At 32.9% G+C, this 15,277-nt stretch overlaps 3 protein-coding genes across 3 annotated transcripts; 2 read left to right on the top strand and 1 right to left on the bottom strand.

Annotated features, from left to right (window-relative positions):
* The first annotated feature begins 180 nt into the window (after positions 1–180).
* LOC21400675 (class I heat shock protein) lies at positions 181–624 on the top strand. Its single transcript, XM_010113358.1, has one exon. It carries the CDS (start codon positions 181–183, stop codon positions 622–624), a length of 444 nt encoding a protein of 147 aa, XP_010111660.1.
* Positions 625–3,089: 2,465 nt separating this feature from the next.
* LOC21400674 (BAG family molecular chaperone regulator 3) lies at positions 3,090–4,255 on the bottom strand. Its single transcript, XM_010113357.2, has 2 exons — positions 3,903–4,255; positions 3,090–3,620 (listed from the first exon to the last, which is right to left on the bottom strand). The coding sequence occupies exons 1-2, from the start codon at positions 4,165–4,167 to the stop codon at positions 3,394–3,396; spliced, it is 492 nt and encodes a 163-aa protein (XP_010111659.1). The 5' UTR covers positions 4,168–4,255; the 3' UTR covers positions 3,090–3,393.
* A 7,613-nt stretch (positions 4,256–11,868) lies between these two features.
* Positions 11,869–14,747, top strand: LOC21400673 (pentatricopeptide repeat-containing protein At3g46610). The gene has a single exon (XM_010113356.2). The coding sequence runs from the start codon at positions 12,238–12,240 to the stop codon at positions 14,449–14,451; it is 2,214 nt and encodes a 737-aa protein (XP_010111658.1). The 5' UTR covers positions 11,869–12,237; the 3' UTR covers positions 14,452–14,747.
* Positions 14,748–15,277: the final 530 nt, after the last annotated feature.

Raw genomic sequence — 15,277 nt, 5'->3', positions numbered from 1 at the left:
TCTCACAACACAACAGTACTAGTACTTTCAAGTAACGTCTAAGAACGAAGAGCCAAGAAACTTCAAGACACACTATAATTCCTCACTTATAAGTATGTACCAAAAACCTTAGCTAAGCTATATCCACACGAAGACACATTCATAATTCATAGCAAATAAGAAAAACAAACAAAAAAGAAAATGTCGATCATTTCTAATCTCTTTGGCGGAGAAATTCTAGACCCTTTTCTTTCAATGATCAACAAGTGTCCGGTGCTCAACACCCCGACGGACTGGAAGGAGACGCCGGAGGCGCACGTGTTCGTCGCCGATCTTCCGGGGCTGAAGAAGGAGGAAGTGAAGGTAGAAGTTGATCATGATCGTGATGGTAATCATAAAGTTCTTCAGATAAGTGGAGAGAGGAAAAATGAGGAAGTGGACAAGGACGACAAGAACAAAAATAATGAGAAGTGGCACCGAGTGGAGCGTTGTAGGGGCAAGTTTTTTAGGAGGTTTAGGTTGCCGGAGAATGCCAAGGTCGATGAGATTAAGGCTTCCGTGGAGAATGGTGTTCTTACGGTGACTATTCCCAAGAAGGAGGTCAAGAAACTCGAGAGGAAGGTCGTTCCGATTGAAGGAAAGTGATGAGGGAAGAATAATGGCAATTATGAGAAAATTAAGCTAAAATTTGTATGAAAATAAATTAGTTAAAAGCGTGTTTTCTTTGATTAATGTCGTCATGTGTGAAGTCATGTGGTTATAAACTTGTAATGTATGTTTGATTTTACTTTTGCTTGCATGATCTTATAAATAAATGGGATCCTTATTCTCCAAAATATTGGAGTTCGCTTGAGCTGTTTTTTTTTTTTTTTTTTTTTTTTTAAATATAAGATTTAAATATAATTGGTGAGGATATATTTGTTAAAAGAAAAAATTAAATTGGTGGGCTTTTTGTTCTCAAATAAGAAAGGAAAAAAAGAAGTGCGAGCACGAGTCGTTTTGTCTTTAACTACAGACAACACGTCGTTTTTTTATCTTCAGCTACAACGACACGACACGATGTATACGTAAAACGACATTTGTCAGCAAAAGCCGTGCCACTTTTTATTCAAAAACTATGCATTTTGAACGATTTGTTTGCGTTTCCATGAAGAAAAACGACATATGGATAGTTTTTGTTCATTGTACTGAAAACATAGCGCGTCTTCGAGTGAAAAACCGAAATGTTTGTTTTCGACTAACATGTTATTTCGGGAAAACGACAACAAAAGATAAACAATGTGTTTGTAATAGACGACGTGCGTTTTACTTTTATTCCAAGAGCTAAAAAACGAAATGTCGTTTTCTTTTAGAGTATGACAGTAATTTTAAAGTACGACACCACATGCAAACGACAAGTTTTCTTTTATAAAATATAATCGGCAGCAACCGATATGACGTCGTATCTGTTACATTAGGGCAATCATCTTTCAAACAGACGACACTATTTCAGATGACATGCTGTTCTTCCTCTAATGAAAAGAATTTCAGATGACACGGTGTTCTTCCTCTAATGAAAAGAAATATATGTTTGCTGTTGATTTTTTTTTTTTTTTTTTTTGCTGAGAAAATGTCTGTTATTTTCGTTTGAAGGAGATTGTTATATTTCATTTTCTGTTGGGCAAGCAAGTTTTCTCAAAAAAAAAAAAAAAAAAAAAAAAAAACCACCAGTAAAAACTAAAAGGAATGAAGATAAATGATAGTGATACCACTGATACTAATATGGAATAAATATTAAATTTAGTGATAGTTAAGGTAATAGGAATAGAAGTTAAACACAAGTGTTAGTTATTATTTGCGGTGCTCAACACTATTGATGTCTTATAGTAGTGTTCTATAAAATAAAAGAAATACAAGTATTTAGAGTAAGTATTTAAAATCATATTTTCTATTTAAAAAAACGCTTTAAACCCAAAAAAAAGCTGAAAGATACTTCCAGAAAAAGAATGCGGAATAAACTATCCAAACAAACAAAATCAGCTAATTTGGTTTGAATGACCTGTAATCCAATACAAAAGTTAAATATATTTTGTTTATTTCTTCACGTCGAAGCACTTCATAAAATATAATTAGAGCCTTAAAATTGTGATCAAGTTGTCGGAAAAAAGCACTAATTGTCCAATACCAAAGTATTTTTAGTGGAAAATCATTGTGATGGGCTTTTTTGGTCTGTTGGCCGCTAACATGCCAGAAAAGAAGTTGCATCCAAGAAATAAGAATGTTGTTCTAACACAGAGAATGAATTAATTGAATGCCTCTCAATATGGGACCCCTTTGCTAGTTTGAGTGGATTGTTCAACCTACGATTCCTAGGCACAAAATAATATTTCATCATATGATTTATTGTGGGCATTGATTGTAATCTCACTTTTGGTTCAAGCAATACCTTAAAAAAAAAATTCGTGGAAACCCATGAAATTGAAAGCTCTTTGGCCATTACAATATTGTTTCGATCGGCTTTATAAGTACTGGAGTGGCCAGCTTTGCAGTACTCATGTACATGCTATTTTTTGGTGTCGGTGTGCACGCGTGCTTTTAGAGAACATATATATACATATACTACATACATTTTTATTTATGTTTATAATATGGAGCTGTCACGTTTGGTTCATAGATTCAAATTATGTGATTAGAATTATTTTCGATTTACGTGTATTTTTTTGTGAAAGAAAATACTGTAGCGAATCACGAACTATGATTCGAATCAGGGAACGAATCTACGTACCAAACGGACTCAAGAGTCTCAAGTCCAACGGCCATATAAGTCCAGCAAATGTATTTTTTTTTTAATTTCTGTATAGTATTGTTTATAAGTGTACGTAACATTCAGAGTGTTTAAGCGTAATACTCAAAAGATACATGTGTTAGACTATATTTTATGAATACTATATTTAAATGATCTGAGTATTATAATATGAAAAAAGTTACATTTATCGGACTAATCTAGCGGCTGGACTTAAAAGATATTTACAAACATCTCTATAATTAATCCAGCTGCCAGACTAATTAATCCAATTATATATACACACACAAACACACAAAGAGAGAGAGACAGAGACAGAGCACAGAAAATAACTTTTTTTTCTTTGGCCAAAAGGAAGCATTAAAGATATACATTACATGGAATCAACATCTTCATAAAACAGATGTAAATTAAGCAAAATGACGCGCATATGAATCAGCGTACACACTTTTTTTAATTTCCTGGACCGACACAAAGTGACACATTAAGTCGCTAATCTAGCCGAGTGAACAAGAAGGGATCCACGATTGATGAACACCATATTTAATTAAGTAGTCCTTTTTTTTTTTTTTCAATTTTCTAGTGGTTAGTACTGAACATTAATATATATATTTTTTAATTAAGTAGCCTAATCATACACTAATGGTAGGACGAGAGTTGCGAATAGGTTGTCCTCCGGCGAAGCTGACAAGCTTCATTTCCTTAATAGCTGGATCTTGTAGCAATAGCACCTTGTCCTTGTCTCTAACCCCAACCATGTGTAAGTATTCATTGTCATCTCTCTCTTTCCCTTTGAACAATAACCTTTGTTCTTTTGGCTCCAAACCCGTCATCAATGACAAAATCACCTTCAATTCCCCTGAAAAAAGAAAAAGGAACAAAAATTAAAATTAAGGACTAAAAATTAGCCAAATATCAAAAATTCTACCAAATTTCAAATGGGTTTTTTTATCTTCGAATTATTTAAAATTGTGAAGCAAATTACCAATTTACAATTAATAACATACGTACTAAAGGGTCTAAGACTTTTTGGTATAGTGACACTGAAGAGAGAGTTGAGATTTGGGTAAAGAATTGCGGGTTCAATCCTGTATTGTATATATATAAAAAAAAAAAAAAAAAAAAAAAAAAAAAAAAGTACCAAATGTGGAAGTGGCTTCAATAGAAATGTCATGCCATTGTGACACAGTTGAGACTCTAATGGTGATCAATCCTTCCCCAACGCTTTGACAAGTCTCTCTCCTTTGGACAAGCATTCCACCCGGTCGAAGCTCCCATTTGATTTCAGTAATATTGCCTCCACATGACTCCTTTTGGTCACCTCCTTTAAGCTTACCGCCACTATCATTTCTGCTCAGCTTGGAGCTGCTTCTGCAGAAGTACTTCTTTGACCTGAACTTGATCATCGTCTTCTAGTTAATAAATTGACTTGACTTCTAATGCTAATTTGCTAGCTTTATGTAGATTCTTCTCTTTCTCTTTCTCTCTCTCTTTCAGAACTTAAAGGGGGAAGAGCAAGTGTTGGAGGTTGGGTAGTTATATAGTAGTTGGAAAGACTTGGGAAAATAGCTATTGCATTAATAGGACAAAACAAAAGGGCCAAAAGACTAAAATACTAGGACTCATGATAGTGAATGGCCAATGAAATAATGACAAATGGGGAACAATATGGGTATGGTTTCTAATGCTAATTTTGTGGGGGGGCTAAGGCACATGGGGGTGGGTGCTTTGAGACACGCTTGCTTGATTAGCGGGCCAAACTAACACCAATTGGTCGGGTGGTCCTTTTCAAAATATGACACTATTTTGGTGGTTTAATATGTTTTCGAAAAATAGACTTGGTCCACGCTCTCCTTAACAATCCCCGAATATTTGTATATATCAATACACAAACACATAAAATTAGACTTTTAACAAATAAGAGAGTCATAGATAGGGCTAGTAATTCGGGTAGTGACACGACGACACGACTCGAAATCTATACGAAATTAACGGGTTTAGATTTATCATAAATAGGTATGGGTCAAAATCAAGTCAAACCCGTGAAACACGATTAAATAACGTGTCATTTCTAGGTTGACCCGTCAACCCGCAATTGACCCGCCATAACCCGTTTATTAAACGTGTCATATTTGGGTAACACGAATACACAACCCGTTTATTACCCATTTTAGAAACATGTTCAAAAATAGGTTCAGAAATAAGTAACACGACCCATTTATCACATATTTTATAAACAAGTTTAAAAATAGGTTCAGAAATAGGTTAACATGACCCATTTATCACTAATTTTATAAACGAGTTGATAGGTAATTAACGGGTTGACACGACACATTTATGACCTGTTTAATAAACGGGTTATTCGTGTCGCGTCGTATCAACCCGCCAATATACAAGTTGTGTTTAGATTTTGTATTTCGACACGATTAATAAACGGGTCGTGTTCGTGTCAAACCTATTCGTGTCAACTGAAGGGGTCAACACGACCTGTCAACACGAATTGCCACTCCTAGTCACAGAGCGGTCGTCTCTTATTATTATGTTTATGTCCAATAATTTAATATAAGGTTTTTTTTTTCATTTAATGTGAGACTTATAATTTTCATTTTACTAATAAATAACGAAACCACTAAAATTCGAATCATGCTGAACTCACGCGCACACTCGCACACTCACACACAACAATCAATTCAACAATGTAGGTGCTTTCAATGAAGATTTATAGTACTTAAAAAAAAGGAAGAAAATCTCCAAGTCTTTACACTAGGTTTGGAAACAATCAATTCAGTTTGTCTCTAGCCATGGTCATTGTCCTCTTGTCCAAGTGCATTTTTTCTTCTTCTTTTTTTCCTTCGGATACTACTAAGCTTTCAAATGAGTAGTTTTTTGTTTCCCCAATGACTAACTAACATGTCATCTCATGCAAGAAAAGGGAAAAGGAAAGTGAATTACAATCACTTGTACACCGCAAGCTTTGTTTGCATACGACGGAAGAAAAGTTAGTTGGGAGGTTTTTATTGGTTAAGTAGTTTTCTATACCTAAATTTGAATGCGCAATCGGGGTCTAAATTGTGTATTAATTATTCTTAGATCAGAGAAGAGTAATAGATCTCAAATATGTACTCAGAATATGTGTTGCACTAAACAAAATAGAGAAACCCTTTTTGTCGTTACTTGTAGAATTTTGCGAGTTTGATACGGTTTTGGTTCAGTTAGGTGGGCAGATTAGAGATTAATTTTCATTTTGTGTTTACATTTTGGTATGTGCGCGCGCGCGCGTGTATATATATATATATATATATATATATATTGGCGGTTGGCTAATCTGTAGGGGTATCAACCCATGTGGAAGTGAGTCTAGAATAATATTGTTCTGTGTCGTCTCCCTTTCTTTTTCTCTATTCAAGTGTCAACTATGTCTAATGGTCCATTTTTTTCATTAATTAATGTTAGCTTATACTCGTAAAAATACATTAATCTCTTCCAAAATTAAGGGATAATTGTACAGCCCAACTCAAGAATATTCACTCGTTCCACACATATCCGAATGTATAACATATTCTGTTCTTTTTCTCCCCCTTAAGCTGTATCCAATAGTTACTTATCTAAGCCACATGCAACCCTAGCTACCCCATGCTATTTTATTTCCTAACTATAAGTTATACAAGACTACATCAAATATATATACATATATATATATATAAAGTAAGCTGTGAAATTTTATATATATAGTTAAAAGTAAGACTTTATCAAAATATAAATATATCCAAAGTAAGTTGTGACATTTTATATATGAAATCAATTATTAAAGTACTTTATTTACTTCTATAAGGAAGAAAAGGGTTCTCATTATGTATTTTAAAAGAGGAAAAAAATAAAAAAATAAAAAGCGTTCTAGTAATGGTTGAATTTTAGCAACAAACGACAACCCGCATGCAGATAAGCAAGCGTATATACATAATACATTCACTCCAAGGTTTATATATATATATATATATAAAGAAAAAACATATAGGTTTGGAAAATAACAGCTGATGTTATAAGAGTGCAGTGAACTTTTTAGTGTGTGTGGCATGGACCCCAAATGTTGGAACGACAATATATTTGTCACGTTTTAATAATATTGCAAATGCTTGTATAATCCTAGTATGGGCCAAAACATGACTGCTTCAGTAGTCGGCAATAATTCATATAATATGTCTTTGCTTGCCTTTTAATTTTTAATTTACAAAGAAATGCTATGTCAATATTTTTTTAATCGATTAAAATCTCATGATGCTTGAATATAGACTTATGAGATTTTTGTTTCAATTATTCGTCTCTGATTTTGAATCATAGTTCTTAGTTTTTTATAGCATTTTTTTCTCACAAAAAATTTAAATTTCAAAAATTAGAATCATGAATCATAGTTCTGAATCTATGAACTAAACGTCTCATTAATGATTCTAGACCAACATGGTATTTCATCAACAAAAACAATATATGTATTTTAATAATATTAGCTATAAGGAATCCTCAATCATGAATTATGTGATCAAGAGGGGATTGATATTATTGGACAAAGACAATCATGTGTAATATCCCTATATAGATTTTAGCTAATTATTACAATCCAATTCAAAAATGTTTTGACGGATATCAATTTACCACTAGATCAATTATAGTGCTACGAGAGATTATATACGTATATGCATATATATATATATATATATATTTGTTTAAGTAAGACGATAAACACAGCCTTTGCTATTATTAAAGGACACGTGAAGACGTACGTAGGATGTCGAGCACTAAGGAAATGGTGATAACAAATGTACAAAAGAGAAGTAATCATGCAAAAACAAGATTGATTCTTTCACGCATCCCACAAGATTTGCTTCTTGTTGGTACTTGGTTTTTGCTCAGAGTAGAAGATATAACCAGAGATTTTATGCGCATCATAATTCATATATGATTCTTTTAATTTATATGTCCAAATGTATTATGCATATATACATGATAAAAAATATATTATGTATATATACGTGACCCGTGATGCCTTCAAAAGCATTTATTGTTCCCTTCCTCCTGTTCTTCCTTCATCATCACAGCTAAATTTATTTTTTTAGATAAAAAATAAGAGAGTTCATCTGTTGTTCCATTCTTTTAAGAACATCAGCGTTTACTACTTTTTCAACCGTTAAGTCTAATCAAAATTACACAAAATTAAAAAAGTATGCATGATATATAAATTTTAATACAAATCTGATGACTAAAAAATAAAAAAAAATCAGTGTTCCTAAAAAGAGAAAACACCGAAAAAAGTCTCTAAAAATAATCATTATAGATATTATATGACAATATAGAAGCTGAAACTATTACACATGTATTAAGTTGTGGAATTTAATTATTATCCTGAGGCACATGTGGATCGGTTTTTGGATTTTTAACACTTGTAATTTTGATTGCCATAATTTTCTTTTATTGAAGGGAGTACGGTTTTTAAGGTTATGAGATGGGCTGGAGGAAAACACAACAAGTACGAGATATGTGAATTCTACAAATGATTATAGTGAATTGCTATAATTTAAGGAATGTGAACGTAATTAATCTCATTTTAAGATTGAACCACTATAAAATCTTATGCTCTTATTTCTTTGTTCGTTTGTTTAATTAACAATTTCTAGGGCTCTATATCATAGTAAGAAATTAGAGCGTTTATTTCTTAATAACGTGCAGTGATGTACCAAAAATAAGAAATAAGAAATGCAGTTATAAAGGCCTCGTTTACTTCGCGAATTCAAATTTTCAATTTTAAATTTCTATAATAAAAAATTTTAAAAATATGTCACATCTAATTTTTTCTGCAACAGTTATAAAATGTTAGAATCTCTAATGTATAGTCCGGCTTTTGTTTGAACGGTCAGACGAATTCTGTCTTGTTCATGTACTTTTTTTGTGAAAATCAACAACATTGTCTTTAAATCCTACCAGGCACGCGTGCCTTTACACACAAAGCTGCATTTCTTATATATATTTTTCTTATTTTTGTTTTTTTTTTAATTTTTTAATTTTTCTCACACATCGTGGTGATCACTAACCACTATAAAAAAGTTATTGATATATGCGTTGAAAAGTAATGAACGCGTTTGAAATTCGTTCTAAAATAATTTTATTTTTTGTATACGTTTTTAATCTCACATATAAATTATTTTTAAAAATATGTTTAGTAGTTTTTTTAAGAGATTATTTTCAGTGTAAAAAAATTCATTAATGTCTCTCTTTTTGCTCGAGAGAGGAGAAAAAGAAAAAAAAATGAAAAACGACTAAAAGTCGTTTTTCATTTCTCTCTTATTTTACACTAAACTAAAAAATCATTTTCATTTTCATTTTTTATCTTTATTGCGCCAAACGTTGTTTTAAGAACATTTTCATTTTTTTTTCTCAAAAAATATAAAAAATAAAAACATGATCAATTATAAACACGGTCAATATTTTACATTTCGAATTACATGGATGATAATATACAAAATTTTGAGTATCCCATAATTTGGGACGTGTTAGGCACGCTCGGGAACATCCTTTTGTGCTTTTCTGCTATTATTATTTTATTTATCTCTAGTTATATGACTTATCTTACGGTTAAATTAATTTTGCAAATGAACTTCGTGGCCAGTTTTACAGTTGAAGCCAACGAGCCGATCCTTTCGGTGTGATTTTGTCATAAAAAAAAACGCCATTCTAATAAAGGAATAAAATGGACAAAAAATTTGATTATTTGGTAATATAAACAAAAGACTAATTACCTTTTTACATGAAAATCTATTTTTTCAAAAAGAAAAATGGCACGTACTGAGCTTAAATTTAAGTCTCAAGTCTTAACTAGACTGTGCTGTGAATCACTTTTGAAGATTTAAATTATGGAAAAAAATAAAAAATACCATTCAAGATACTTCACTCAAAACTAAATAATTATCATTCAATTAATAAAAAGAAAACAAAATATCACTAATTATTTAAAATGATATAAATAATAAAAATGCATAAAATCATGACAAATCATATACATTTCTATTCACATAAATCGTTTTTTTTTGTTCAAAGATGTAAATCAGTTGGATTAATTACAAAAAACTTCTCTTGAGTTATACCTCTTATAACAATTTGCCCCTCAATCTTTAAGACGTAATATCTGTTTTTTCTGAAAAATGAAATGTTAACAAAAAAAAGCCTCATCCGTTTAGTTTTTGTAAGGGAGATTGACAGGTGATTACTATTTTTTAGTATTTTAGTAGCTCTATGATTTAAAATTTAGTTTGAATTTAAAACTAATTTAAATTTAAATTTTTAGTTATGATACATTCATTATTGATTGAATGTACGTTACAAATTTTATGAGTATTTAAAATTTGGGGTATTTTGGTTTTTTAAATATTTAAATTAGTTTAAATTCAAATTAAATTTTAAAACTATAAAATTATCAAAATACACTCAAAATAACAAATTAAATGTCATTTTTCAATTAAAAAACTAGCGGAGGGGTTTCGTTGTTAGCATTTTATTGTTTAAGGGGAACAAATGTTACGTTTTAACGACCAGGGGACAAAGTATTACAAAGAGTATCATGTTAGGAAATTATATTTCCTATTATTAATGTGGGCCACATATTTTAATTAACAATTACATTATGCTATTTAATTAAGAGTAATTATATTTTATCCACCAAATTTATTAATGCCCCACCAATTCATAATTTATGTTTATTACAGTTTTGCATGCATTAAAATTACATTAAACCCATTAACATACCCCACGTTAATTATAAATGGAAATAATATTTTTTCAAAGAAAATAAAAGAGCATACACTCACATTAATTATAATTAGAAAGTATTTTTCAAAGGAATAAAAAATATACCCCACTTTTTACTTTATACTAAACCAAAATTAATCTAAAAATAAGAAACGAAGAACAAGTCTTCATTAGTTTTGTCTATTAACAATATTATAAGCCAAAGCAATCAAAGGAGCAATTTTGTGAGGATCAAATGTGGAGAGTTGTTCTTGTGATTTTTTGTTCGGTAAGACAAAGACAATTGATAAATAAATGTAAAGAGAATTGCATTAATTTTAAAAAAGAAAATATAACATTAATGGTTGAAAGAGATTATGTTATTATATTTATAATAGTTGAAAGAGATTATATTATTTTATAAATAAAATCAAGTTTAAAATTAGGTGGGGTATGAAAGGGTTAAATTAGGTATTATGAAAATTATATCTATAAAATTATAGATTTTTAAAATCTTTATTAGACAAGTATTAATTAGTGGGGACATCTATAAAATTTTGGGGTGTAAATATAACTACTCTTTAATTAATGGGCTAATAAAGTGGCCTAATTAGGACAGCCCAATAAGTCTCTTAACAAGGTATAGACTAATTGAGTGAATACCTAATAGTAACCCAATTAGGTTTAATGAGTGGATACTCAATACTGATCCAACTAGGTTTAATAGGTGTCTATTGGCTCAATATATAAGGTCATTTAGGTTATTATGGTCCTCAATACGTCAAATCATTCCTTTCACTTTTATCCCATCTAGAGAGAAATACCTTATTAAAAAATTATAATAATTTGACTAAAGAAGACAATAACCGGTGCGTAATAATTCTGTAAAGTATTAATTGTCGCTACTATGGATTCAAGTACGTTTCCTCAATAATATTTTGATAATTTGATATGATGGTTCTTAAGATTTATAAATATAGTCCTTAAAACCCATGTTTATAATTAAAGAGTCGCATATAATTGAAGGGGAATTTTTAAAGTAAATTTATTATCATTTTTTTTTCCAAATACAAATTCGCGATCCCAACTCTCCAAAAGTGATTTCTCTCATTTCGGCACGGAATTGTTCATTTATTAGCCCAAAAAAAGAAGGCCTAATAATCAAGTACTGGGCTGAAAACTTGGCCCAGTTAGATCAATGTTCTGAATGCTAGGCCCATGGGATCTGTCGGCTAGCTTTGCTGCTATTAGATCCATGGGCTGAATTATGGCCCATTATAATTTATTTTCTTTAATTACAATTTACACTGATTTTTCTTCACCGGTCGCTGCAAATTTTCAATTGAATGGCTGTGAGAAATCCACAGCATCACTGAAAGAGAAAACCGAAACCCACTTCGAAAACTCACTCCACTGGAAATTGGAATCAGCTGAACCCAATTTTACAAATTATCTCTCTCTCTCTCTCTCTGCAAATTTACAAACTCAGGTATGCAACCCATCACTTCCAATCTTCAGATAAATCTATATACTCCGTATTAAGCAGACAATTTTTTGTCCTTTGTTTCTTCCTTTGGTCATTGTAAAGAGAGTAACTTTTTGGTAACCGGAAAAGCACAATATGAGAAGGAAGAACACCTCATCTTTCTCCTTCACGAGATTTTCAATTCTGGGTTGTTCTCTTTACTTGTAAATTCTTTAGAAATATGCAAGCTTTAAGCACTTGGCCCTTAAAGGGTGACTTGTGGATTGTACCACAATTGAGCTCTGAAAAGAGCTCTTCTCTTAAAACCAGTAGTAGAAGGAGAAGGAAAAATGTATTGGATTTTGGTTTTCACTTTCCTGTCTGTCATGGTAGAATTACTGGTTTTGTGTTGTCTACAAGGAATTCTAGAGGTGTTGGATATGGGGGTTTCTGTGATAGGCCAAAATTTGATTTGGGATGCGGGTTTTTATTTGGGTTCTCTAAGCTTAAAGTTGCTCGCTTTTGTAAGCCTAAGAAGAAGAGCTCTTTAGGCGCCTCGGTTGCGTTGGCGGGGGCACTGGAGGAACAAGCAGTTGGGAGCGCAATTCGGATAGAAGAATTGGATTCGGAATGTAGTTTGTCAGGAAAATTGAGTGATGGTCATCTTCTTCTGGGGAGAATAGAGAGTGGTGATGATAATAATGGTGATGAAGAACAAGAAAACAAAGTAATAGAAGATGTTGGGAGTGAGGAAAAGAGTAGGGAAGAGAAGGGGGGTAAGGTCGATGTTCGGGAACTAGCTTCGAGCTTACGGTTTGCTAAAACGGCGGATGATGTAGATGAAGTTCTTAAGGACAAGGGCGAGTTGCCACCTCAAGTGTTCTCAACCATGATTAGGGGTTTAGGTAGAGAAAAGTTACTTGATCCTGCATTTGCTCTTCTTGAGTGGCTTAAGAGAAAGAAAGAAGAAAACAATGGTTTAATTAGCCTCAACTTATTCATATACAATAGTCTCTTGGGCGCGGTGAAGCAATCTGAACAATTTGGAGAGATGGAGAAAGTCTTGAATTATATGGCTCAGGAAGGAGTGGTTCCCAATGTTGTTACTTACAATACTATGATGGCAATTCACTTGGAGAATGGAGAAGGTACCAAGGCCCTTAGTGTTCTCGAGGAGATACGGAAGAAGGGTCTAACTCCATCTCCAGTTTCCTATTCTACAGCCTTGTTGGCATACCGGAGGATGGAGGATGGGCATGGAGCACTTAAGTTCTTTGTTGAGATCAGAGAAAAGTATCAGAAAGGAGAGATGGGCAAAGATGATGATGAAGATTGGGAAAATGAGTTTGTTAAGCTTGAGAACTTTACAATACGTGTTTGCTATCAAGTGATGCGACACTGGCTTGTAAATGAGGACAACTTGAGTACCAATGTTCTAAAACTTCTAACAAAGATGGATATTGCCGGGATTCCTCCCAGTCGATCAGAACATGAACGCTTACTGTGGGCTTGCACCCGTGAAGAACATCATCTAGTGGCAAAAGAATTGTATGACAGAATAAGAGAAGGGTATTCCGATATAAGTTTGTCGGTGTGCAACCACACGATTTGGTTGATGGGGAAAGCTAAGAGGTGGTGGACGGCTTTGGAAATCTATGAGGATTTGTTGGACAAAGGTCCACAGCCAAACAACATGTCATATGAAATAATAGTGTCTCACTTTAACATTCTCCTTACTGCAGCTAGAAAAAGAGGGATTTGGAAGTGGGGTGTTAGGTTGCTTAACAAGATGGAAGAGAAAGGCCTAAAACCCGGAAGTAAGGAATGGAACGCAGTTCTTATTGCTTGTTCCAAGGCTTCAGAAACTTCTGCTGCTGTAAAGATCTTCAAGAGAATGGTGGAACAAGGTCAAAAACCTACATTCCTTTCCTATGGGGCATTGCTTAGTGCCCTTGAAAAAGGAAAACTCTATGACGAGGCTCGCCAGGTCTGGGAGCATATGCTCAAGGTTGGTATCCGACCAAACGTGTACGCTTACACAATTATGGCTTCAGTTTTCGCTGGACATGGGAAGTTTAACATGGTCGATACCGTCATTCATGAGATGGTGTCATCAGGGATTGAGCCAACTGTCGTGACATACAATGCAATAATCAGCGGCTGTGCACGCAATGATATGATTGACATGGCTTTTGAGTGGTTTCACCGCATGAAAGCTCAGAGCATTACTCCAAACAACGTGACTTACGAAATGCTGATTGAGGCTCTAGCTAACGATTGTAAACCGAGGCTTGCATATGAGTTGTACTTGAGGGCTCAAAATGAAGGCCTCCGTCTAGCTCCAAAGGCTTACGACATAGTGGTTGAATCATCACAATATCATGGTGCGACAATCGACCTAAGACTTTTAGGACCTCGACCGCCTGAAAGAAAAGGGAAAGTTGCAGAAGAATGAAAAACTAACCGAATTTTTACGAGTCAGAAAATGTTTGTATTCAGCTGGACTCAACCATGTGGTAGACAGGAAATAACCCGCATAGATCAGAAAAAGAACCAAATCCTTTGGTGCCGTGAACCTGTATGATAGATTCATTTCATATCTTTGTACATTTTTCGCTTTTGTTTATAATATGACGGCCTTTCTTGGTGTGCCACTTAATATGCTGATATAGACTTGTGAAGATTAGAATTATGCAATAATTGTTGCTGGTAGATAAGCATGTGTTTTGATGCTCTCTCTTTTGTACCAGAAAAAGGAAAGTTATTTTTATATTTTCAGTGATTTTAAGTTTGCTAATAGATGAAAAAGTAAGCTTGTTTGAAATATAAACAAATGCCACCTTTTTATTTTTGGATTAAATAAACAAAACAAAGGTATATCTGTTTACCCCGTATCAATTCCAATAGAAATAATACATGAGAATCTGAATAATTAAGGTAAACAAGCTAAAAGATCACATGGAGTGGTTCCTGTTTGTCCATTCTTATTTTGCCTGCTGTCTTCAGCCTACCCAGTGGAGCATAAGTAATGCACTCTTGCACTTGACAATGATTGTTTTCTACACTTTAACCAACATCAACACCTTGAAAATAAAACTTCCAACATCTTATGTTGAGCAGCAAAATCTTGTGAAGGAAATTTTTGTTTCTTTTTTTTATTTGAAAAAATAATACAAATAAGATGGACAAAATAGGTAGTTGTAATCTTGATTCCCAACTCTATTATAAGATGTTGAGTGCAACTCTCACTTTTTTTTTTTTGTAAAGACAAAATAAAAACT

The sequence above is a fragment of the Morus notabilis genome, unplaced genomic scaffold, assembly GCF_000414095.1.
Source record: "Morus notabilis unplaced genomic scaffold, ASM41409v2 Scaffold168, whole genome shotgun sequence".
Taxonomy (NCBI): Eukaryota; Viridiplantae; Streptophyta; class Magnoliopsida; order Rosales; family Moraceae; genus Morus; species Morus notabilis.
This window is presented reverse-complemented; position numbering and strand designations above follow the sequence as displayed.